The 27711-nt window shown below is 42.0% G+C and overlaps 1 protein-coding gene across 5 annotated transcripts in view; it reads left to right on the top strand.

Moving 5' to 3' along the window:
- LOC121296563 (caskin-2-like) overlaps positions 1–27711 on the top strand; it is a 207911-nt gene that overhangs the window by 138611 nt on the left and 41589 nt on the right. For all 5 annotated transcript variants that reach the window (XM_041222265.1, XM_041222267.1, XM_041222266.1 and 2 more), the window contains exons 8-11: positions 5442–5550; positions 9235–9343; positions 13089–13183; positions 25785–25902. In XM_041222265.1, coding sequence (XP_041078199.1) covers positions 5442–5550; positions 9235–9343; positions 13089–13183; positions 25785–25902 — 431 coding nt within the window. The remainder of the gene's footprint in view (positions 1–5441; positions 5551–9234; positions 9344–13088; positions 13184–25784; positions 25903–27711) is intronic.

The raw sequence follows: 27711 nt of genomic DNA, 5'->3' as shown, positions 1-27711 counted from the left end.
TCAAATAATTCAAAGCAGTGCTAACCATATTTTAAAATCCATTGTATTACCTTTATTAACATGATTCCCAGCTCCCTGTTTGTGTACTGAGAATCTTTTGAGTTTGGTTCACATTAGGATATTCAAATGCTATATAGATGTCAGAAAGTAGATGTTGTAACCTTTAAAATATAATATTTGTAAACATGTTTGCTTTAAAATCATAATTTCTTGTCTTTATTGGTTTAGTGCTTTTATGAATATATTTCTATCCTCATGGTCTCATGTACTGTTACATTACATAGCTGTCTATTTCTGCTCTGTGCACAGCATTCCCACAGTGGGCTCTGGGGATCGCAGTCTCTGTCTGTGTTAATATAGAAGGATGTATATGGAAAGACATTTATTTTCCATCCATCTTGTTCCAATTGTAAAGTTATAGCTGTAGCAATCCTCCAGGACAGGAGAGTGTACTGTGTGATTTATAAGGCCACACAAGCCCTACAGGGAAATTATTACACAGGTTGTAAATGTATCTCACACGCTTGACACATTTACAGCTTGTGCAACAATGTCCTTGTTGTTATTGAGCTAAGCACAGCACAATGCTGATGACCTGTTCACCCTGGTTACTATTTCATACACTGAACGTCGGAACTCCATAAGGCATGTGAGCCTCTGTGTTAGTCCCTGGAGAGAGTATGTCTTCTAATCTTCTTGACAGGGAGAAATCTGTACCACGTGCATATAACACTTGCTAGTTAGTAAGAGTAAACCCTGGGGATGAGCAGGGTGTAGACATTTCTTCCTTTTACAAGAACTCTTGTCTTTTACATGCAATTACAACTCCTCCACACTTTGTCTCCCCTTCTCACACTTATAAAAGTTTCCCCAAATAAAAGCATAGCAAAGTATAATAAAGTATAGTGAAAGCATAGCAAAGAGTCGTGAAAGCATGGTAAAACATTGGTTAGCATTGTAAAGACCAGAAAGGTATGGAAAAGCATATTAAAAACATTGCAAACCATTATAAACTACAGCGTTGTAAACTTTCATAAGGACAGGACCAGTCAACTCTTCTCTGATGAGTGTGCTGTCAGTACTCTGCTATGGTTAAGTTCTTTCACTTGCGCTACTCAAGTAGGAAAGCTAGGATGAACGCACTGATTGTCAGTAGGGAAGCGCTCTTTAGTCTAGTTGCACCGGCAATGACTCTAACATACATAGCATAGTGCATTTTAGGTGAATTATTGTCTCTGCAGATTACATTTAGGACTGAGACAAAAATAATGTTGTACCCATTCTATTGGGACTATGCCCACATGAAAAAGGGCTTTAGCAAAACCTACCATCAAGTTATCAGAAGATTAAGTTTTCCTTAACTGGCACCGGTGAGCCTGCCCCTCACATTACTCAATGGGATCTCTTTTGAAAGAGGTTAAAGTTCAAACTATATGTGAAAGAGATACTGTGTCAAAATGTGAATTCACCCGTTGGTTTACCGCAAGCAGTAAAAGTTGTGAGTGTGTTAATGATGATTAACACACTCACAGGATGATCAGTGTAGATGCATTCCGCATGTAATACCATCCACATTCCTCAGGGATTGGCCGAATTCCTCTCACCCCGGCTGTCTACGGACAGCATTTTTAAACCCGCTTTCGCACTGCTCGTATTTCTTCAGAATTTTAATGCAGATATGCAAAGGTACAAAAGATCTTCAGCACAAGAAAAGATGCAGATTGGGTATTTGTCAACTGAGGGACTATCAAAATGTATCCTAGTTTTGACTCTTGTTTGATACCTCGTCATGTTACAAATGTACTCTGGTTTCAATTCTCGTTTTGTGTTGCGAGACGTTTACAACATCCCTTACGATATTTGTCAGACCTGCGGAAGTGCCATAGCTAGAGAAAGCATGAGATTGGATCAGATTGTTTTATGTAGACGTCTTCTACCTTAATCTCCCTTCACTTACTCACCATATCGACAAACACATATGCGTGAATGCTCATGAGGTAATCAAACAATCAGCCCTGAGGCACACTAGTTTAATCAGTGAGGGCCATGTTGGGAGCTGTAATATGCATGTCATGTCTAAGTGGAAAGTAACAGTTTGTATCATGCCGAAGTACCAAATGATAGCTTTGTCTAAACCATGGTACACTTCGTTATTTCGAAAGTACTCTGGAAGACCCAATCTGCAGAAAAGATGGACAAGTGATAATGGGCGTGATTATCCTGTGTGTCTTACTGGTATTGCGCTAATACAGCATGCAGTGTCTTCTGGAAAATGCGCTTCTTCATGAGGAATAACAGACACTTGGGATACTTCCAAATTGCTATATTTCCCTTTATACGTAAAGGTGACTTAACTGAAATCTGCCTATCTGCCTCTGACTAAAGTATTTTATCCATGGTATGTTCCCCTGTAACTTAAATAAATAAGTTCAACCCAACCCTTATCACATAGTAATAAAAGCAGGTAACTTAAATAGTATTGTGCTAGTCGAAACCATGGCTGAGTTTGTGGTTTAGCTTGGAAAAAATCACAGCATTTTCTTGTTACACTCTAATGATGGCATTTGTATTTTATACTCTGACCGAAAAGAAGTCTTCAAGAGGCTACCACTTGAATTAGTACACATGTTGGATTATAAGTAACTTTTGGGTTGCTTATGAGCAAAAAGTTAAGTACAAAACAGCAGTAAATGTATTATTATTCAAGTAAATAATTAAGTTACTATATGTAAATTTTATAGCCTACTTCATGTTCTAGTAAACATGTGTTAGATACTATAAGTGTATTTTAACTCAGTTGGTATTTAATGTAATTAAATGTAACATTTAGTAAAGACTCACTGATTTTAGAAATGCTACAACACATTTCAGCCCTGATTACCAGTGACTGTGATAAAGAACAGTAGCACTTAATCGATTTGCCAGCAGAGCTTTCCAACCAGTCAGCTCTGTGCCAGTGTATTAAATAAATCACTGCTACCTTTGTTAAACATGCAGGCTCTCACATTATGTTCCCTGCCTATATATATATATATATATATATATATATATATATATATATATATATATATATATATATATATATATATATATATATATATATATATATATACACACAGTGGCTCTCAAAAGTATTCACCCCCCTTGCACTTTTCCATATTTTATTGTGTTACAACATGAAATCAAAATGAATTTAATAAGGAGTTTTTGCCACTGATCAACACAAAAAAGTCCATAATGTCAAAGTGAAAAATAAAATCTACAAATTGTTCTAAATTAATTACAAATATAAAACAGAAAATAATTGATTGCATAAGTATTCACCCCCTTTGCTATGACACACTCAAATAAGCTCTAGTGCAAACCAATTGTCTTCAGAAGTCGCATAATTAGTTAAATAGGGAGTCCACTTGTGTGCAATTAAGGTGTTTCACATGATTTCAGGTTAAATACACCTGTCTCTGGGAGGTCCCACAGTTGGTTAGTACATTTCCTAAAAAAAACTACATCATGAAGGTGAAGGAACATTCAAAGCAAATCTGGAATAAGGTTCTTCAAAAGCGCCAATCAGGGGTAGGATATAAGAACATTTCCAAGGCATTGAATATCCCCCGGAGCACAATAAAGTTCATAATTAAGAAATGGAGAGAATATGACACAACTGTGAATCTGTCTAGAACAGGCCGTCCTATATATATATATAAAATCCAGGGCTGGCAATAGAATGTGAAACAAGCAATGTGATTGGTCGAGCAAGGTTCCAACTGTCTGTATATTGGATAGATACGGACAGTTGGAGCCTTGTCGCATATTCTAAATCACTGAGCTGCCTCACAGAATTTTAAAGTATCGGACGGTATCCATTTTGCTTTTACAGTTACATATGTACAGCTGTACTACGAAACTGATAGACCAATTACCTGTAAAAAAAAAACCAAAGTAGTAAGTAGACATGCAGATTTGCACAATTAAATGAACTGGAAGATAGCAAACAAAGTCACCCCGACTTTGTCACTTAAAATAGTGTATTTTGTACCGGTTTGTAAGCACTACAGAAAAACACAAAAGGCACGTCTGCACATTATCCACCTCTCTCAGGCACAGAAATGACTGAAATCTGAGATATCGTTGTACTGTCAGCGAAAGGGTAAAAAATAACTCAGTGCTGTCTCAACTCTGCCCCCTGGTGTATCTGTTTAATGGCAACGTACACAGTATCAAAAATACAGATGTACTTTCTTTTGCATGTTCCAATAAAATGTACTTACTCAGTTTAACTCAGTGTGTAGTTCATAGTTATAAATGGTACTACTTTATTGGCAAAAGGATATTTAATAAATAAAATAATAATAATTTTTTTGCCCTAAACATGATTTATGCTTCTTTTTCTTCAAATCCACTGTTTGACCTGGATTATAAATGCAAAAAGGCCCTTCAGGGCATCTGTATACGTTGAATATACAGACTTCTCGAGGCGTCCTTATAGTCAACGTCTGTGGACGGCCTGTCGGCTCTTAAGGTATACATATATATCTCACTGGAAATATAAAGTCATCGCGCCAATCAACAATATACAGTATTCATTAAAGAAAAGTACTCTTAATAATGTGATTGAATGTGAATTGAATGAAAACTACAGTGATGGTTTAAATGTAGGCTCAATATGTTTCAATCAAATATTTTTCATATAAATGTAATACATAGCACAATTAAATATAAAACATGACAAAAATCAGGGTGTTTATAGCATGAAACATACATTAATAAAGGAAGGGGCAAATCACACTCATTGTTACTAAGTAATAACATACTTTTTAAATCCTGGCTCCTTTAATCCACACAGGATCTCCCAGATATCTCTAAGCCATGTTTTTTTTTTTATCTCCTGGCTAAACCATTAGCTGTTAAAATGATCTTTCCTGATTTTACCATGCTCTCTATACGACACCACAACAAATCATCTTTTGTCAATTTGTGATTTTTGTATTGACCTGTTAAAAAACAATGCAGTCACTTATTTACTGAGCATTAGAACCATTAACAATATAAATTGCTGCAAAATTAGAAAATAAATATTTTTGGGGTATGTTGATCATGCCTGTTTTAATAAAGTACTGTGAGATGAGTGCCTTAAATGTGGATATTGCTTGTATCTAGGACTCTCTGCTAATCAAAACATTTCTATTTAGCAGAGTAAAGATATACAAAATTATGTCTTAATGTCAATATACTGATTTACCATTCTCTTATTGTGTTTTTATTTGCTGTGTTAACTTGTCAAATTGTTAAAAAAGGAAATAAATTTAATAGGCATCAGCTTTTTAATTATCAGATGTGTTCAACAAGAACATTGAATTTGAATGAAGTAGGTAGCGTGCTTACTGTTGTATAACACAATGCAGTGCTCTCTTTTGAATGTCTCTTCTGCACTGTGCCCTCAGACTGCTTCTGAAGGCAGGGATCGACATCAACAGAACGACCAAGTCAGGGACCGCTTTGCACGAAGCAGCTCTCTATGGGAAGACGGAGGTGGTGCGTCTTCTGCTTGACGTAAGTGGGATGTGTCTGCTGCCAGGGCTCCATCGATTATACCCTACCTCCAGTAACGCTGGCTTCATTTCTGAAAGGGATTCATTGAACCCACTTAATTGCACAATGGGATTTGTTTGTGATCATTGATCTACTCAATTTCGAAGTAGGCACTTTGCCTTTTGGCTCATGCCTGATCAACCAACATCAACAGCATGGAATTAGGATTGGGGCTTCCAGCAAGAGGGGGAATCTACAGTGCTGATGGGGCTGAATGAATTGTAATCACACGTAACACACTGCCTTCACCCAGCCTGTTTAAACCACTCACAAGTACCTGGGAGATGTGTTTATATTATTCTTTTCTGGAGCTCCAAATCCTTCCAGCTGCATGACTGGCTGTTGCAAGTGCAAATTTAGAATGGGTCCTCCTCCGATTCTCAGAGCAGAGTTTAGCATTGAAGTGGATTAGTTAATGCATTGCCTTCAATGTGCTCCATATGTCACAGCTCATCTAGATTCACTTTGCACTGGACAGTTTGGGCTTCAGCTAAAACTTGCAGTCAGGTCTGCCATGGCCAGGCTTGGTTTATGCATTATTCCCCACCTTTAAATTACCTTTAAATGTCTGTTTCATCCATCCCCTCCGAGCGCATATTTCAAACATTTCTTTCCCTTTTTAATCAATCTTCACCACAGTTAAGAGCCCTGGGGGATTATAAATACAGTGTACTTTGTTCTGATGGGAGTTGGGGGCTTTCTGTATCCACCCTCTTGCAGGGCTTTGCTTTGACAGAGATGAGAGCTATATTACATACATTGCAGTGGATACATTGAGATTAAATAGGCTTGTTTTACTTTCCTTTGTTTTCATTTGGTACAGCAGCACTGTTTGCATACGATTGGTATATGTGTTTTAGTCCATATTCTTTCAAATAAATCTCCCAGTATTGGAAGGTTTTACCAGGATTTACCACATTGTCTTTGTAAGACTGTGTGATAGGATGGTCGCTGTGTGCAGGTGCGTGGTGATGTCACAGACCAGGAAGAAGCGAGACAACACACAGAGATGTGGAGTTTTGGTGAAGCTGAGCGCTTGCTTGCGATCCGCATTTAATAAATGAACAAACAGAAAATAAAAGATTGAACAAAACAAAACACAGGAGACATCACTGGTAGCCAAAATAAATAGACAAACACAACATACAATCACTAAACAAAACAGACACTGACACACAGGGATGAATACAAAACTTACTATTATTTTAATTCTCCTTCTCCACACCCATTCCTTCGCCCTGAACACACAACCCCGAGTGAGTGAAAACATGCTGCTTTTATGCGGCTGTACCGAGACTCGATTGCTAATCAATCATTTAATTGGAGTCTCAGTACAACTGCACCTGAATTAATAAAGTGCAATTCCCTGTGCTCGCATATTATTACATTTTACCTGCACGTGAAGTGCTGTGCTGTGCTGTGCAATCCTCGTGCCTAAATACAAATACACATTTTAAACACTCATGCGCATAACCCATATTATATGTACCAACTACAATACACCAACATTAACACACCATGAGCAACATATAACACAGAAATACACACAGCGGCGGGGCAACATTGCCACAGACTGCCACTGTTGTTTTCATCATTAAATCAAGGGCCCTTTCTGAAACATCTCAAGCAATGACTGTGAGTATTTATATCCTCTACTATGCTAGATCAATTTAAATGACCCATACTTGTGTACAATAGTTTTATGTATATGGAAAACACTTCAAATAGATATTGAATGTGATTTAGCATCACACTGTGCACAAACTACCGTATTAGCACTAAGGATAACACCTACAGTGCGTTGAAAAAGTATTCAGGCCCCAACACTTTTTTCACATTTTGTTGTCTCAGATTCAGAATTTGAAATAGATTAAATTAGGATTTTTTCCCACTGATCTACAAAGCCTTGAGCACCATGTCAATTCAAAAGAAAAATTCCAAAAGCTTTCCACAATTTACTAAAAATGAAAAACGGAAATTATCAGATTAAAAAAGTATTCATACCCTTTGTAAAGGCATTGAACATCCCTCAGAGCTCAGTGCAGTCTATCATATAGAAGTGGGAAAAATACGAAACTACCACCACAATGCCTAGATCAGGCCACCCCTCTAAACTTATTTGCCGGACAAGAAGGGCACTTCTTAGGGAAACTACTGTGAGGCCAACTGTGAATCTGAATCCGTTACAGAAGTCAATGGCTGCGATGGATGATGATGTTCATGTATCAACAATCTCCAAGGCATTCCACAAAAAGGGCCTTTATGGGAGAGTGGCAAGGAAGAAGCCCAGGCTGAAATAAACCCATATCCTGGCCCGCAAAGACTTCGCAAAACGTCACGTAGAAGATACTGCAGTTATGTGGCAGAACGTCTTGTGGTCTAATGAGACTAAAGTTGAACTTTTTAGTCTGAATGCCAAGCGGTATGTGTGGTACAAATCAAACACTGCACACCAGCCAGGTAACACCATCCCCACCGTAAGTATAGCATCATGTTATAGGGATGCTTTTCAGCAGCAGGGATGGGAATATTGTCAGGAGGATGAATGGTGCACAATACAGAGAAATCCTGGATAAAAACCTGCGTCTCTGCCAAAAAACTGGCTGTAATAGCTGCCAGAGGTGGTTCAATCAAGTATTAACCCAGGGGGATGAATATTTAAAAAATTATGACATTTCAGTTTTTTAATTTTTATCATTTTATTGTTTACTATTTTATTTCACGGGATTTTTATTTGTATTTAGGGGGGGACTCTGTGAAGTAATTGAAAGAATGTGTAATAATAATAATGACTCACCAAGTTTATATTTATTTTGGCGTAAATTCCCAATCTAATGCCTCAAAATCCCAGGCTGTGAGACTTAAATGTGAAAAAGGGATGGGGGCCAGGTCTGAGTGGTGTAGCGCAGAAAACAATGCAACCCAAACAGCAATTCTTCAAAAAACGCCTGTGTTTTATTAAATAAAACAGAAAAAGCCTTCCCTCTACCAGCAATGGTATCAGGGGGTACATGATGAGCGTTTCAAGCTCAAAACAAAAACAAACACTCCCCAGTGCACGAAACTGTGCTCTCCAAAAAGTCGGGTCAGTGGGTCGATGAGGTGTGGACTGGCTCCGTGGCTGCAGCCCCTCGCTCTCACTCCTCCTCTGCAAAAGGCAAAACAAACATTTAACAAAAATAACATAACACACCTCATATTGATATGAATATTGAATGTGATTTAGCCTCACACTGTGAACAAACTGCTGTATAAACACTAAGGCTAACACCTATTTTGATAAGAATATTCTCACAAGGGTTACACAGTTCAGAAACACCAGGTCTATTTTAATGATCTAAACAGAATCGAATTGTAGCAAAATAAATCCAGCTGATTAAAATCCAGTGCAATGTGAGGAATCAGGATTAGCAATGTTAGGGCTGCAGTATCAAAGTCTTGCCATCTTGTAGATCATTGAAATAGACCTCATTGTAAAAGCTTGTTCTGTCTTGCTGCATTTTCTGGTCTAGCAACATTTCAGCTTCAGTTCGGGAGTTCATTTCTAATACACCAGGCCTAAATAATGTTATTATTATTATTATTATTATTATTATTTATTATTATTATTATTATTATTATTATTATTATTATTATTCCTGGCAGGCTGGAATTGATGTGAATATTCGCAACACCTACAGCCAGACCTCCCTGGACATTGTGAACCAGTTCACCACTTCCCATGCCAGCAAGGAGATCAAGCAGCTGTTGAGAGGTAAGGGGAGCTGGCCAGCCTGCTTCATCTTGTGCTTTATAAGGGGCTAACACAGAAGAGGCTACTTTCAAGTTTATTCAAAGAAGTTTTTTTTTTTTTTTTTTTTGTTTAAAAAACAAAAAAAATTGTAATGGTGTTTCTTACAGGAATTAGACATGAAATACTTTACAATCCACCGCAATGCTTTAGAGTGCCACTCTGTAGAGTTCATGGGGTTTCTGTCCACAACAGAAAGCAAGAGTTGGCTGGTTGGCCTTTTTATGCCTTTGTTTCCTGGTAAGTGCATGCACTGCTAAGACCAAAGACTTGTGTCCATGGTCTCCTTGCCTTTCATCTCTAGTAACATTGTAAATGCATCACTGTACAGTCTGGGCTGTAATTTCAGAAATAGCTGTGCACTCTGACTAATAGGCTGAAATCATGGGATTGGATTAATATTTGGAGCTAAAGACCTCCTGGTTTCACTAAAAACAGCATTTAGAGGGGACTTGCTTTCTAATTCAGCTCTGGGTACTTTTTATGTAACTCATTTGATATTTTAACCAGTGTGATAATCAGCAGCAGTATCAAAGCTGGAGTTGAAGGTCAGCAAGCATTAAGCATTCAGAATGGGTTTGAAATTCTCGGTATTCATTGTGCCATCCCACTAGTCCTAATAACTACTTGCTATGTTAATAAAGTAGATAAACCCTTGAAAACAAGTAAATCCACTGGTGTGCATTTAATAGTAAATCCATTGGTCTGCATGTAACAGTAAATCCATTGGTGTGCATCTAACAGTAAATCCATTGGTGTGCATTTAACAGTACATCCATTGGTGTGCATTAACCCTTTGCAGTCCATTTATTCAGCGCCTGTCAGGCACATTAGGTCCAATTTATTTTCACACGCGCCTTTCATTTTACACGTGCTATTTAAAAGTCATTTTATTCAAAGTAAAACAGGTTTAAAAGGCACTGCATATCAACAGGACACTCAGTACTGTATCTCCAGCCCCGCCCCACCTTTGTTCACTGTATTTATCACATACCTCTTCATAGTCGTGCATACTGATAAATCATCTCCTGATCACTCATTTCATCACCAAACTCCACAATAATGTGATCCAAGTCATTATTGTATTACTGTAACATCTCAAACAGCTTGGCAAATGTCAGTGATATTCTTTGAACGCTGGATGCGGAAGCAGCTATCTTGTTTGTTTATGTCTGTGCTATCTCTGTGGTGCAGGGACTATGTGTATTGCTCAGATCTAACCCTATTAGTCTCACTCGGCCACTGAAAGGTTTTCTCGACTTTTTTCAGAGAAAAAACAACTAGAGTTGTATGCTTGACATCGTTTTGATGATGTCGGAAAGGGAAAATTGTAATGTCGGACCTGGTCTGACATAGGACTGTAAAGGGTTAACAGTACATTCACTGGTGTGCATTAACAGTATATGAAACTGCCGTGTCCCACAACCATTTTAACTTGACATTGGTGTCTGTTCATTACCATTGTTCAACCCCAGCATGCAGGGGGATTCAATGGAAACATACTGCATCTGCATAATTGCCCTCCTCTATGGTGATATTCAGTCTAACTGTTTTCTGGTGGCACTGTGTTTTAAATTAAGGCCTTGTGGAGCTTGCTAATGCAGTGGTGTGTTAGGTTGTGAAATGGGGAAGCAGCACAGGTCATACAGTGGAGTCTCTGTGGAAGCAGCCCAGGTCATGCAGTGGAGCCTCTGTGGAAGGGGAGCTTGCAGTGCAGCAGAAGCTGGATTCAGACTCTTAGCGAGTTTGCAATATTCATCCAAGATGATCTGAGTGAGCAGGCAGGGAACACACAGACACCCACTCTCCTCGAGTCCAGTGCTGTTTTATACATGTGGACAATCAAGCATCCAATTTCTCCTCACCTCATTCTCACAGGGGTTTGACCCAGGGGTAGGACGTTTTAACCACATCCCTGTGTGGCAGGTTGGCTGTATTGGGTGACGTCAAACCAGGAAGTAAAGGCAACACACACTGCAACTGCGGGGTAAATATGAGACGCTGCGGTGATCACTGATCAATAGTGATCGGTGAAACTTTAAATAAACACAAAACAAAAGGGCATGTTGGCTAAAGTAAACAAACATTGTAACAAAACGCAAAATGAATGAAAACGAGTACCTTCAGGAAGGTGAGTAGGCAGGAAGGGTTTGTAGGATAGCAATTGTATTTCCAGGCAAACACGTCTCTGTTCTCCATTCCCCCTTGAAAAAGCCTTGGGTCTCCATTTATATGCAGTCATCTCCAGTTTAACAACAATCAATCAATCCAGAGATGGTTGTATTAAACACAGGTTTCAATTAGTCTGCGTGATGACAAGAAGTACAACAAAATAAACAATACTTTTCATCCGTGGCGCAAATAATAACAATACAGGCTTCCCGTCATCATATATAATACAATAAATCATAATAAACAGCGCACAAATATACATAGGGGGTGGGGCTTCCTGTCATACTCTGCCAAATAAAACTGCACTGCCACACTTCCCCTGTGTATTCAGCATAATGAAATATCACTTGAAATAAAGTTGTTCCAGTTAGTACATTGCAAATGATGTTTGATATTACTATGAACAGGTTCACAGTTTACTAACATATTCCTATTGTGTGTTTTATGTCTGTGTTTGTGTATGTGTGTGTGTGTGTGTGTGTGTGTGTGTGTATGAGTGTGTCAGGTTTAATATGTGCTTGAAAATCAGTCTGCTCCAATGAAAATATCATCAAGTTGTTTATGTAGTTTTCAACGACAAAGCAAAACAGAAACACCAACTGAAATGTGAAAGTACAAGATGGAGCTGTTTGATTTAAACCCATATTTTTATTGACATGCCAAGCACGTCGCGTGACGAGGGCATTTGGTTTACAGAGCTCCTCTGTCTCTCTTCCATATCAAAATCTGCGGCCTGTTGTGAAATAAAAACAGCGTGCTGCTTATTCACACATGCAGAATGCAGACCGGTGATTAAATACTCGGCCATTCATCAGACTTTTATTACTGAACTGGTTGAGCATCCCATTGAGAAAGCAAGACAGTGCCTTCAGTTTCTCACTGCAGGATGGCATTGCCTCTGACCATTCTGCACTCCCTTGGTTTATGAAGCCTTTATTTTATCTGTATGTCTCCTTTCTCAACCTAGCCACCACCGGTGGACTTTATTCCAAGTAAAGTCAAATAAAAGCACAGTTCAGCACAGTTTGGCATAGTGGCCAGTATAAAAGGGCAATGTAGCATAGTGAAAGCATGGTAAATTCACAGGTAAGCATATTAAAGCTTTTAAAAGCAAATTTAAAAAAGCATGGCAAACCAAGGTAAACTATGAAATAAAGTGTGGTAAACTTGTATAAGGGGTTCTCTAGTTCAGGTCAGGATTATGTGGCAAAGGGAGCACAAAGAACCCTGCAGGACTGAGCTCTGGAGCATTGCTTACCACATACCCCTCAAGGCCTGTCGGTATCGGGGCCGAGGACACTGTTCCCTCAGTGCAATCTCCACTAACGCTACCCCTCTGGAGCATTGCTTACCACACAGTCCTCAAGGCCTGTCAGTATGAGGGCCGAGGACACTGTTCCCTCAGTGCAATCTCCACTAACGCTACCCCTCTGGAGCATTGCTTACCACACACCCCTTAAGACCTGTCGGTATCAAGGCAGAGGTCATTGTTCCCTCAGTGAATCTCCACTAACGCTGCCCCTTTCTCCCCTCACAGAGGCATCAGGACACCTGCAGGTCAGAGCGCTGAAGGATTACTGGAACATCCACGACCCCACAGCCCTCAATATCCGAGCAGGCGACATCATCATGGTAGGCTGGTGTCTGTGTGTGTGTTTGTGGGGAGCTGGGGGTGGAGTTGGGGTGGTGGTAGCCCCTCTCAAACCCATCGTCACAAGAGCGGATCATGCAGTTATTGTTTTAGGGAAGCGATTTAACCCTTTCAGTGCCCCTGAAGAAACCTTGTCATTTTATAACGTCTTCCACAGTACTGTTTCATCGACACTTCAGGGTGACACAGGGTTATTTCCAATTAAAATATATTACATGTCAAAGTACTTTCAATTCCTAGTCTTCACAAGGTATAGTGTTTTCTTTAGCAGCCTGGTTCATCTCCCTGAATACTGCTGCTCTGTGCTGACTTGCACAACAGACTGAGCCTCCACTACATGCAGCTTTCACACTCTTTTCAAACTCTTTATGAACCTTCACTAGAATTTGACTCTAGAATTCAATCATTCTGTCACAGAGGTGCAGATAAATGCTGTAACACAAGATGTTTTATGATTCAAAAAGGATGAAATCTTTTTTCTTTTTAATTTCGATTTGTACTTCTATATAAGTGTGTTGTAAATGTTCCGCTATGTCTCTATGGCTGCAATCCTACACAATTCTCTGTGTAAAAAAGTGCCTCCTATTTTCTGTTCCGAATGCCCCTTTGTCTAACCTCCATTTGTGACCCCTGGTCCTTGTTTCTTTTTTCAGGCTGAAAAAGTCCCTTGGGTCGACACTGTCAATACCTTTTAGAATTTTGAATGCTTGAATTAGGTCGCCACGTAGTCTTCTTTTTTCAAGAATGTACAGATTCAATTTTTTTAGCCTGTCTGCATATGACATGCCTTTTAACCTGGAATAATTCTGGTCGCTCTTCTTTGCACTCTTTCTAGAGCAGCAATATCTTTTTTATAGCGAGGTGACCAAAACTGCACACAATATTCAAGATGAGGTCTTACTAGTGCATTGTACAGTTTTAACATTACTTCCCTTGATTTAAATTCAACACTTTTCACAATGTATCCGAGCATCTTGTTAACCTTTTTTATAGCTTCCCCACATTGCCTAGATGAAGACATTTCTGAGTCAACAAAAACTCCTAGGTCTTTTTCATAGATTCCTTCTCCAATTTCAGTATCTCCCATATGATATTTATAATGTACATTTTTATTTCCTGCGTGCAGTACCTTACACTTTTCTCTATTAAATGTCATTTGCCATGTGTCTGCCCAGTTCTGAATCTTGTCTAGATCATTTTGAATGACCTTTGTTGCTGCAACAGTGTTTGCCACTCCTCCTACTTTTGTGTCGTCTGCATTTAACAAGTTTGCTTACTATACCAGAATCTAAATCATTAATGTAGATTAGGAATAGCAGAGGACCTAATATTGATCCCTGTGGTACACCGCTGGTTACCACACTCCATTCTGAGGTTTTTCCTCTAATCAGTACTTTCTGTTTTCTACATGTTAACCACTCCCTAATCCATGTACATGTGTTTCCTTGAATCCCAACTGCGTTCAGTTTGAGAATTAATCTTTTGTGCGGGACTTTGTCAAAAGCTTTCTGGAAATCTAAATAAACCATGTCATATGCTTTACAATTATCCATTATCGATGTTGCATCCTCAAAAAAATCAAGCAAGTTAGTTAGACACGATCTCCCTTTCCTAAAACCATGTTGACTGTCTCCCAGGACCCTGTTACCATATAGGTAATTTTCCATTTTGGATCTTATTATAGTTGCCACTTGAGTGGCAGTAAGACATTTTAGTTTAGTTTTAGTGTGTCAACTTTATTTTTAAAGGTGCCCTGGAATAACTTGATAACCCACAATTTACCACCAATTACCAAATCAATGATGATAAATGGAAAGTGTTCCATTATTTTCATATTTTACTGAGACACCAGTGCTGTCCTCTTCACTGGTGAGCCACAGGCTATCCGCTCATTCACCAGGATTGATGAAGGAATGCAACGTACACCTATAGTCAAGGAAAGGAGAATAAGGGTTTCTCAGGACGCTGCTGGAGAAAGAGTTAATAAAAGTAGAGGCAGAAACACAGAAACTAATTGTAGAAAAAGAGAAGATAGAACTTGAGAAGAAAAAAATAATTAAGGAAATTAAAATTGTAAAATATAAGTGAAGTGTGATGGAGTCTATGGCGACACAGAGAATGTACACTGAACAAAAATATAAACGCAACATGTAAAGTGTTGGTTCCATGTTTCATGAGCTGAAATAAAAGATCCCAGAAATTTTCCATACGCACAAAAAGCTTATTTCTCTCAAATTTTGTGCACAAATTTGTTTACCTCCCTGTTAGTGAGCATTTCTCCTTTGCCAAGTTAATCCATCCACCTGACAGGTGTGGCATATCAAGAAGCTGATTAAACAGCATGATCATTACACAGGTGCACCTTGTGCTGTGGACAATAAAAAGCCACTCTAAAATGTGCAGTTTTGCGCAGTCAAAAATGGAAGTTTTTGGCCGACATTGGCCCCGTTATGTCTGGCGAAAACCAAACACTGCATTCCACCGTAAGAACCTCATACCAACGGTCAAGCATGGTAGTGGTAGTGTCATGATTTGGGAATGATTTGCTGCATCAGGACCTGGGCGACTTGCCATTATTGAAGGAGCCATGAATTCTGCTCTGTATCAGAGAATTCTACAGGGGAATGTCAGGCCATCCGTCCGTGAGCTGAAGCCGAAGCGCAGCTGGGTCATGCAGCAAGACAATGATCCAAAACACACAAGCAAGTTTACACCAGAGTGGTTGAAGAACAGGAAATTTTAAGTTTTGGAAGGGCCTAGTCAAAGTCCAGACCTAAACCACATTGAAATGTTGTGGCAGGATCTGAAACGATCAGTTTGTGCTCGAAAATGGCCACAATTCCTCGATGGCGCTGTGAGAGACTGATCAATAACTACAGGAAGCGTTTGGTTGCAGTTGCTGCTAAAGGTGGCGTAACCAGTTATTGAGTCTAAGGGTTTAGTCTAAGCGATTACTTTTCACAAGGGGACATTGGGTGTTGCATAACTTTCTTTAATAAATAAATTAAATAAGTATCAACATTTTGTGTTATTTGTTCACTCATGGTCCCTTTTATCTAATATTAGATTTTGGTTGAAGATCTGATAACATTCAGTATCAAAAATATGACTGGGGCAACACTTTTTCACGGTACTGTATGTCTGTAAAAAATTAAGAGACCACTGCAAATTGTTCTTAAATCAGCATCTCTACATGTGTGGCAGCCATTCCATTCCAGTGTCTGTTGAATTTCAACACAGGCACACCTCATTCTACTGAATGAGATACTGATTAGGGGATCACCTGAACCAAATCTTATTTAACAAGGAAAAGTATAAAAACCACTCCTGTGGTCATCACTATCCTCTTGCAATAGGACCAGCTGGATGGCAAAACAGTGCTAGTAGTACCTCAAAAGTAATTGGAATCAAAAAATAACTATTGACCATGCCCAAAGAGTTGAAAAGGAAAGTTTTGAGTGAGGAAAAGAAGGGTTCAATTCTGGCTTTACTGGCAGAGGGATACAGTGAGCGTCGGGTTGCTTCCATCCTTAAAATTTCAAAGACGGCAGTTCATAAGAACAAGGTCAAGCAGCACACATTGGGAACAACAAAGCTACAGACTGGCAGAGGGCGAAAACGACTCTCCACTGACTGGGATGACCGCCAACTCATTCGAATGTCACTCAGCAACCGTAGAATGACATCAAGTGACCTACAAAAAGAATGGCAAATGGCAGCTGGGATGAAGTCGTGCAAAGCTAGAAAAAAGCCCTTCATCAATGAGAAGCAAAGAAGAGCCAGGCTGAGGTTTGCTGAAGAAAAGACCATAAGGATTGGACCGTAGAGGACTGGAGTAAGGTCATCTTCTCTGATGAGTCCAATTTTCGGTTTTGCCCACCACCTGGTCATCTAATGGTTAGACGGAGACCTGGAGAGGCCTACAAGCCACAATGTCTCGCACCCACTGTGAAATGTGGTGGAGGATCGGTGATGATCTGGGGGTGCTTCAGCAAGGCTGGAATCGGGCAGATTTGTCTTTGTGAAGGACGCATGAATCAAGCCAAGTACAAGGTTGTCCTGGAAGAAAACTTGCTTCCTTCTGCTCTGACAATGTTCCCCAACTCTGAGGATTGGTTTTTCCAGCAGGACAATGCTCCATGCCACACAGCCAGGTCAATCAAGGTGTGGATGGAGGACCACCAGATCAAGACCCTGTCATGGCCAGCCCAATCTCCAGACCTGAACCCCATTGAAAACCTCTGGAATGTGATCAAGAGGAAGATGGATGGTCACAAGCCATCAAACAAAGCCGAGCTGCTTGAATTTTTGCGCCAGGAGTGGCATAAAGTCACCCAGCATCAATGTGAAAGACTGGTGGAGAGCATGCCAAGACGCATGAAAGCTGTGCTTGAAAATCAGGGTTATTCCACCAAATATTGATTTCTGAACTCTTCCTAAGTTAAAACATTAGTATTGTGTTGTTTAAAAATGAATATGAACTTATTTTCTTTGCATTATTCGAGGTCTGACAACACTGTATCTTTTTTGTTATTTTGACCAGTTGTCATTTTCTGCAAATAAATGCTGTAAATGACAATATTTTTATTTGGAATTTGGGAGAAATGTTGTCAGTAGTTTATAGAATAAAACAAAAATGTTCATTTTACCCAAACACATACCTATAAATAGTAAAACCAGAGAAACTGATAATTTTGCAGTGGTCTCTTAATTTTTTCCAGAGCTGTATATATATAAGAACATAAATAACGACTTGACTTTACAGACTTATTATACTGTGTTGTGTAAAAGTCACATTTAAAAATAAGTGGTTATGATGCGACTGAGAACCAAGTGTCCATTCCTGTCAGCTCTGCTCTCTCCTGGGAGGTGCAGAATGTTCCCCTCATCTGCGCCACAGCCTGCGTAACATTGTCCTGAGGCAGCGTGACCCCTTTGTGGATGCACATGTTGTGAAATAGTCACAGCAGTGACCCCGGTACATGCTCTCTTAGGGTGCATTCTTATATTCCCATGTAAGCAGTGAAACCTTCTCTTCAACATACGATACAACGTTCAGTTATGATTCATGTGGTTTTGTGAGCATTGTTGTAACGGCATTCTCATTCGGTTCAGGGCACTAACACTGGCATCATTAGCCATCCTTGCAGTGAATATCCGCTGTCCCTGAGAAGGATACCATCTAATTGTCCCGGTAAATTGTGCTTTCTTTAAGGCTGCGGATATCATATGTTGAGCCCGGCCATCTTGCAATGCAGTTAAAAATGCTCCTGTCTGGATCACAGACAAGTTGGGCATTTAGGGAGTGTAACCCTTCCAATTTACATACAAATATTCATCCTGGACTAGGGCTTGAATTCTGAAGTGGGTGTTTGATAAAGATTAGAAAGGGTGCTGTATAAGGCTAGTGGTACGCTGCCTCCTCGATGGGCCACCTGGACGGTAGGTGGAAACCGAGAGGTGACCATATTAGTGCGTAGTTGCAAGTACCCCTGGACATTGACGATTCAGCAAGTGGCCTGAAGCCTACGCCCTTTCCAACCAGGAAGCCACCACCTTCTCCAACGCGCTTCTGGAAGGCTTCTTCACCTGCTTCGACATGCCCCAGGAACTGCACTCGGACCAAGGGCAAAACTTTGAAAGCCGGATGTTCGCGGGGGTTTGCCAGCGGTTGGGTATCCACAAAACCCAGATTACCCCTCTTCACCCTCAAAGCGATGGAATGGTGGAGAGATTTAATCGCAGTTTGGGGGCGCAGCTCGCCATTATCAACAGAACTGTGAGGGAAATGTATGCATTCTAATATAATTCTATATTTTTCTTGTATGTGCTGGGTTCTTCCTGCATTCTTTCTCTCATCTCCCCTCACCCAACTTAAAATGCAAGCTTGAAAAGAAACTAAGAAAGTTGTCTGCCTATCTGCTGGCCAGGGCCAGGAACAAATGAACAAGATTGTGTTGATTAGATAAGGATACCAGGCCAAGTGGCTCACGAAAGTGTGCCTGTCTTTTTAAATGGTCAGACTCTAAGTGGGTTAGAGAATGTCTTTGAATTAGCTTTGCCAGTCAGCAAACCTTTAATATGTTTAGATGAGTATACATAGTTAAAACTTTCTAAATACAAGATTGACACTAACATTTTGTTCATAAATTTGTTAAACTAACAATACCCAACACTATACACATTGTGATTATTGTTGTATGTCAAATTGTATTTTGATAACTGTCTGTATGATATTAAGGATTGGAAATATTTGTTTTGTGCCTTACAATGACACTTGGCACATACATGGTTAAATCTGTAAATAATAAGTTACTCAGGCTCTGAGTAGCCATATATAATGAGGTATGGAGTTATTCATTTTTTTGTGGGCAACATGAATATAAAGATTTTATAGAGACAAAAAGGAGCACAGTGGAGTTATTAATAAAATAGACTTTTCTTAAGTTACCTTTTAAGAAGATATTTGATGGACAGCCTTATCCAAGGCATGGACATTTTGGGTCAATCCCAAATGATTGGCTGGTGTCTCAGAACACCCATCTCATGCCAATTTTAAAAGCCTGGATATTGAATGATTTGTGGGTCTTGATTTTTCCATCCATTCAAGATCTATTTTGGAACTATTCTTTGAGGAATCATCTAAATATCTAGAAGTTATAGAAGATACCTTGTTAGAGAAAACCTTCAATTTAAGAACTTCAATCTGCCTTGGAACTAAACTTTGAATTGAACTGCAACCAAAAGACAATATCTTTGAAGAGGATTAACTGCAATCGACTTTCTATGTAGGATCTTAAAAGAAAACTTCACACCTTGTTCTTGGAAATCTAACAATTTGCAACGAAACTCCAAGACTCTTAAATCAAGTGAAACATTCCTGCCCTTAAAACCTTTCTTCAAGCTCCACAAGGGTAAGTATATATAAGCATAATTGGTGAACTATAGTGACTAAATTCTTTAACAGTAATTTGTGAGGAAACCACAATGTGATATGACCTTAGATGTAAAAACGTACATATACATGACATAACGTACCAAAAAGACTGGGACCTTCACCCACTGCTCATCCTAATGGCATACCGCAGCACTGTACAAGATGCTAGGTTGCCAGACTCCGGTAGAGATGGTCTTTGGCCGGCTGCCAGACCAGCAACACCCTCCTCCAGGGCTCAAATACACCCGTCAGCTCCAGGACCGACTGAACACAGCCCCATGGTTAGCCCAGCACCAACTTCAAGCAGCTGGTTTGCACCAGCAGCACAACTATGATGTGCACGAGAAAGGTAAAGCCTTTGAATCAGGAGAATAAGTCTGGGTTTTTGGAGTCAAAAGAAGATGGGGCCACTGTCCCAAACTCGAAAGCCCCTAGGTTAACCCTTGTCTGATCTTGGAGCGGGTTGGGGAGGTCGTGTACCGGGTTCAGCTACCCTCTCCCGGCCGGAAAGTAGTGCTGCACCGAGATCGTCTGGCACCTTACCTGGGCAATCAGCCAGCCCTCACTAAAGGCCCTCACTAAAACTCGGTGAGTCGGCAAGGAGCCGCCCCTCACCGTTCCTGAGCCCACCAGCCACAAAGTCACCGTCGTCGGCCCGGACCAGCTGCACGGAAACAAGCACACCATCGCCTCTCTGCTCCTTCCTCTGTGACTTCCACACCCAGGGTCGTCCCACCACCAGAAACGACCTCCCCAGCAGAAGAGCGAGGGCTTGCCATTGCGTTGCACTCAAGGCTGCCCCCCTGCTGTTATGAGTCTGCCAGCCCCACAAGTTACCATCAGACACCCTACGAGACAGCGCCAACTGCCTCTCCGCTATCGGACCGAAGCTGGTTCTTCCCGGGCTTGGACGTGTTTGAGCGGGGGGCAATGTAGTGTCGGATCAAACGCAACCAACGACTGTGTCTTTGTGTGTTCTGTGTTGAACTTGAGGGAGGAGTGGGATCATTGTTTCGATGAGTAGGTCTGTTATTTTACTGTTATATGTGAATGAGCTGTGCTGCCTATATTTTTGTGAATAACTCTCTGCTGCCGATTCTATGGGTGCTCCGCCCATGGCGGGCTTACTGTGCATGTGATTGATGGGAGGTTATGTAAATTAATCACTGTAAATACCAGCCAATGAGTGATAAGAAGGAACCTATATAAACACAGTCTGTGTGCTGCATGTGTGTGTGTAATACCAAGGAGTGTAAAGGAGCTAAATCCATTATTGCTAAAAGAGCTAAGAATGAAACAGCCCTTGTTAGAGCCAAAGAAATATCCTGGTAGCATCTTCATTTCCATTGCTCAGAACCCATTACACACGATCCTTACAATACATATGTAGGTTGCGATTGCAATGTTATATATCTTGTGAACCTGTGAACAGGGCTCTCTCTAGCTCCCTGTGCCTTTTCAAAGTGCATCGAGGCTATTCTGGCCCCATCGAGACTCAGAGGCATCAGAGTACTCAGTTACCTGGACGACTGGCTCATTTGTGCTCATTCTTCAGTGCAGGCAGTGGCTCACATGGAAATCATTACAGACCACCTTCATCGGTTGGGTTTGTCAGTGAACCGTGCAAAGAGCCAGCTCACACTGTTACAGACAGTCTCCTATTTGAGTATGTCTGGATTCCAGGTCCATACTGTCCAGTCTGTCAGAGGACAGAGTGCACAAAAAATAGATCTTTGTCTGGAGCTTTTTCAGCTCACAGAAAGCTCACAGTAGTGACATTTCAGAGGTTTCTAGGCTTGCTACAGCAGCTTCCCAGACCCTTCCTTTGGGTCTTCTGCACACGCATTCTCTCCAAGCCTGGTTCAACAGTAGGGTTTTTCAGTCCACATTGAATCCAGACCACCTGTTGACAGTGTCTCGGCACTGTCTGCAAGCACTATCTTGGTGGACACAGCCTGCTCACCTGTGCTTAGGTGTTACCAGAAGGACGGTGATCACCACAGATGCATCCAGCCTAGGCTGGTTCACTGTATGAAACGGCAGGGGAGCGCAAAGAGTATGGAGGTTCAAAGGAGACACGTGCTTGTCCGGACGGACAACACTACCGTGGTGGCTTATATAAACCACCAGGGCGGCCTCAGGTCCCCCAGTCTCCACCAGATAGCCTGCAAGCTACTGCTTTGGGCAGACCGTCACCTCCTCTCACTGTGAGCAGTACATCTGCCAGGAGTGACTAATTGGCAGTGGACCTACTTTCAAGGGGAAGTGGTGGGCCTCATTTTGCAACAATTTGGTAGAGCATAGGTGGACCTTTTTGCCTCCATAGAACATTGTCACCTCTGGTTCTGCATAACAGGAGTTGGGGACCAGCTAACAATAGATGCCTTGATGCACCAGTGACCGAGGCATCTTCTATATCCATTTCCACCACTCGCCGTGCTTCCACTGTTCCTGGCAGGACCAGACAAGGGTGCTATAGTAGCCCCTTAGTGGCCCAGGAGACTGTGGTTTTCAACCCCAGTACAGCTTCTGAGCGGCCAGCCATGGAGTTTGCTGAAACTCAATCAGGCGCATGGGACATTGTGGCATCCTGACCCATCAAGTCTGCAGCTCTTGGTCTGGCCCTTGAACAGCACTCTTTGACCCATCTTGGGCTTGCTAATAGGGTCATTGGCACCTGTAGCAAAGTGTCTGAGTGGAAACAGGTGCAGTGATGCAGTGCAGCAATAAAACAGACAGAGCCTTGTAATCCTGTTCATAACCAGGTCTGGTGACCAGAAAAAATAATCCCCTGGCAATACACAACAATGTGTACAGCACTGGGTAAACAATAAATGGGCTTGCAGACCCAAACAATAAACAGTAAGTATCCACCTGTGACAAAGATGCTTGGTGTTAGATCTTCCTCCCGACCTGGGAGGGTGCTAGATAAAGGGAGCAGAATACCCTGGACTAAAAGGCATGACACTTTATTCCTGTGGGTAGGTGGAAGTCAGCCGGCTAGAAGAGAGACTGAGCTACGGTACCAGAACAGGAAACGGCGTGGCATCCGTGGCTTGGAGGAGCGGATGTGCTCGTTAACCAAGGGGTCATGAGCGAGGGTATAAAATAGGGGTGTAGCAAAGCAATCTGTTCCTTTGTAAATGGTTAGAAAAACAACTTAAAAGGAGACGCTGCATTTAAAAGAAACCTTGAATCTTCTGTTAGTCTGTCTTGTAAACGTTGTTTGTTTGTTTCGTCTGTTTTCAAGATTACTAGCATGATCCGGAGCTGCAGCCGCAGGCTAGCATTAAACCCGGACACCAGCAGTTCACTTTTCACCACAAGCACTTCATTCCTCCACCGTAGGAGTGTCTGTGTCTTTGTGTTTTGTGTGGGTGATAAAACTGGACTTTTGGTTGTGGGTCAAACCCGTGGGATTGTACAAACTGAAGTGATACATGCCACTGTATCACTTCCATCATTTATTATTTACAGGTATTTGTCATAAGGCTCTGAACATTGTAAACCATTTCAATAAACACCCTTGCACCTCTTCATAATTGTCTGTGTGATTTGTACCTGCACTGCACTCAAATGTATCTACTCACCACTTTGCCACACCGCCCCACAATAATACCAACACGGTCACTAGTCCTGGGTGTGTGCAGTAGTACTCATGGTGGGTGATACAGTTTATTTTGAGACAGTAGTGCAGTGCTGTTCCGGACTAGTGCTGGCCCTTGGCAATAGCTCAGGAATTGTGTTAGCCATCTAGTAATTTACAAAACAAAACAAATTACACACAAACAAACAAAATACTCATGATACTGGTCTCTTTATATGTGGTCTCTTCCAGTCCTTCTAGGTTCATAACACAAAACAAGCGAGGAACAGATTGCAGTTCTCCGTCCCCTATTATGCTGTCGCACATGACCCCTTGGTAAACGAGTGCAACCGCCTCTCCAATCTGCGGCTGCCGCGTCGCTTTCTTTCCGGGTCAATGCGTTATTACAATGGAGTCCCTCACCCTTTCTAGCTGGCCGACTTCCCTTGAACCCTGGGAAAGTACTCTCTGTTCTTGCTGCTTAGCGCCCTCACAGGTCGGGAGGGAGAGTTACAACCTAGAATCATTGTATTTCTGTCACACACCTTACAGAATGCCAGAGCGCAGTCCACACGTTCCCGGTATGGGTACAAGCAGGGTGTTTTTCCAATGTGGTGCTTGCCCAAGGGGTTTGACCCTACAACCTGTCCCATGGCAGTTATACTGCAATTTACAAGACCTGTTTGGCAAGGGGAAATACCCTACACTGAAGGTCTATTTGGCAGCCATTTCAGCTTGTCATAATAAAATTGATTAATCTCCCCAGGAGCGCATTTCCTGGCAGGGCAATTTTTGAAAGAACCTTGGAGGCTTTGGCCACCTATGAAGGATATTGTCCCTTGCTAGAGGCTTAATGTGGTGCTTGAAGCACTTTTGAAGCCTCCCTTTGAGCCCTTGCATTCAGCGGAGCTGAAATATTTATCTATTAAAGTGGCTTTCTTGCTTGCGATCACAGCTTTGGTATTCCCACCCATGAGGTAATGGTTACATTTCGTACTTGATAGGGAACGTTAGGTTATTATCATTACCTTGGTTCCCTGAAATAGAAATGTAACCGTTAACCTTGAACGTTTCAACATTTCTCACTTCTCCTCTCACAAGTCACTTCTAATTTTAAGTTCAATTAAATGAACAGCTATTAGGATCCCACTTAGTCCTAGACTGAGCGTGAGGCATTCCCTTAATAAATACAGCCATGCAGGTCTATTTCTAACAGGAGCCAAACACCCGACCCACAACCCTGCCGAACTCATAGCACAGATGAGCACATTGTCTTGTAGTCTTACCATAAGTTTAAACATATGCATTTGTAAAGCTTATCAAGTTCGATTGCTTAAACCTTTTCAGCATGAAGAAGAGGGCTTACTATTTATTAATATCTTATTACCTGTTGGAGAAGGTGGCTTTATATTCTCAATGTTATGGAAACTCCTTGGCTATAATATAACACCAGCCTTTACTTTCACCTTCAACCTAATATGGCCACCATATTCTCACTTTTTGGTTTCCGGATGATAAAGACTTAACCTTGTGAGATAGTGGCTTCTTATATGATTATCTAGGTCTGTACGTTTTATCATGGGTATAAAAAATATTACCTCCTTAGTGCAAATAATTTTACAAAGCTTCTACTGGTGCTGCATGTCCGTAGCTTTGAGACGGTTTGAAGTTCTGAATTTGTATCTGCAGGTGACATGACATGACCTAATATGGCTGCCATATGGACATCATATGACTACTATATAAAACAGTACACTTTAACTTTGTTAATGTGTGGTACACATCCTGATGTTCACAAACTATTCATTTAGAGTTTCCATTCCCTCTGTATTTTTGGTACCACTGTAATTGTAGCTGTCCCGTAGAAGCAGGTCTCTGCTGTGAATGATGCCCCTGCCTGGGCCCTATGTCTCCCTCCCTTTCTGTCACTCTGCTGTGAATGATCTTCTGATTGGGTGTTGATGCCTGTGTCTCCCTCCCTCTTTATCTCTCTGCTGTGAATGATCCTCTGCCCTGGTGCTGATGCCCTGTGTCTCCCTGCCTCTATGTCTGTATGCAGGTTCTGGAGCAGCACATGGATGACCGCTGGAAAGGACACATCCACGACACTCATCGGGGTACAAACCAGGTTGGATATTTCCCTCCCTCCATTGTGGAGGTCATCAGTAGGAGGGCAGGTCAGTGATGCTCTCATCAGGCTGCAGCACACATGTGGTTAATAATTATTGTCACTTTTCCTTCATATTATTGTTGTTAATTATTATGGTTGTTATTGAAATTACTCCAATGCTGTGTCTTTTTTGGGTTAGTCTGTGTTCAGGTGCTTTGACTATGAGTTCAAGAGCTACTCTTCAGTTCTCGTTGCCTGGCATTGACATATGTAATGTAGATACTGTAGTGCCTCATTTCCACTGTAGCCCTCAGCTGGCCCTGCCCAAGAGAAACGTGTTTCAGTGTGCGGCAGGCTGGTGAGTGGATAGAGTCCCAGAGACAGACTGCAGTTCAAAAAAATCCTAATTTTATTATAAATAAACACAAAAATAAAGTGCACAAGGGCAAAATAAAAATCTTTAAACACAAAAAGAAAGACAACAACTTACAAAATTAAGGTTTCAAGGCTGGGCAATGCCTTCACTGGATTCACAAATCACAAAAACCACAAACACCAACCTGCTTCCTCAGCTCCCTCCTCCCAAATGAGAAGCAGAGGCCTCCTTTTGTCAGGTGGCTGGGTGCTGATTGATTGTTAAACTAATCCTCTAATCAACCCCAGCCACCTGAACACAATGCGCCCATGCAGGTAACGGAATTTAACCCCATCCCTGCCAATTTCTAAAGAGCAGAGCTGTGCTCTGCCATATACCTCACCCCATGTACAACGTACACCGGCCGCAATCGGCCAACTCCCCCCCCCCCCAAGAGTCCAATTATGTCCCTTGGGTGGGCTGTTTTGGTGGGTGGTGGTGGGCGGGGTTGATGTCGGAGCCCCCAAGACTTCTTTGGTTGAGGGGGCCCCGAATCTCCAAGGTAGCACGGCGACGACGGCGGCCCGGCTCCCTCTCGTGGCAGAGGCGGCGACGGCGGCAGCGGACCCTCGGGAGGCCTAAAAAACAAAAAGGAGACACCAGCGACCCCAGCCGCTGCGGAGCAGCAGGCGACCCCAGCCGCTGCGGATGCGTCATCCCTGAGCGGTGCAAGGCAGGCATCCTTGGGCCATAACTCCTCCCATCTGGGCTCTGGGAGCGGCGGCTCCTCCTCCTCCCTCTCTGGCTCTCGGGACGACGGCAGCTCCTCACCCCTCTCTGGCTCTGGGAGCGACGGCAGCTCCTCACCCCTCTCTGGCTCTGGGAGCGACGGCTCACCCCTCTTTATTGGAGTGACTGGGGCATCTCCCATGTCTACCGCCAGGTAATTAACCACCATGAGGGCAACCTCTGGGAAGGAGGCCGGGTGGTGTTGTTCCTCCCACTGTTCCCACCTCTCCCCATCTCGACGCCACAGCGTGTTGATAACTATGGGGAGATCGTGGACAAGGTCTGTCTCAGGGTGCATCAACCAGTCCCAGATCTCCTGGGACGGTGGTGAAGGTGGTGGTGCTGGAGGTAGTGGGGTGGCCCCTGATGCCCGGGGTGAACACGGCACCTCTTCCTGGGCCTGGTTGTAGGGGCATCCTGCCCAGTTGTGGCCGTCCTCACACCGGCCACACCAGTTTGCCGGTGGCACGTCTGGGCAGGACCGCCAACGATGGTCCTCCTTCCCGCACCAGGAACACCAGGGGAAGAGGCTGGCCGGGTCCTCCAGCGGTGGCTGCAGCAGCTTACATTCCTTCAGCTGCCGCTGTCTGCTCTTTCCTATTAAAAAAAAATAAATAAATTTATCCCATAAATTCCCACAAAAAATTAAAAAATACTGCTCTGAGCCTCTAGGTGGTGCTATCCCACTCTGGCACCAAATGTGGCAGGCTGGTGAGTGGATAGAGGCCCAGA

Source organism: Polyodon spathula, chromosome 21 (genome assembly GCF_017654505.1).
Source record: "Polyodon spathula isolate WHYD16114869_AA chromosome 21, ASM1765450v1, whole genome shotgun sequence".
Classification (NCBI taxonomy): Eukaryota; Metazoa; Chordata; class Actinopteri; order Acipenseriformes; family Polyodontidae; genus Polyodon; species Polyodon spathula.
The sequence above is the reverse complement of the archived record's forward strand: the minus strand, read 5'-3'. Positions and strand labels throughout refer to the sequence as shown.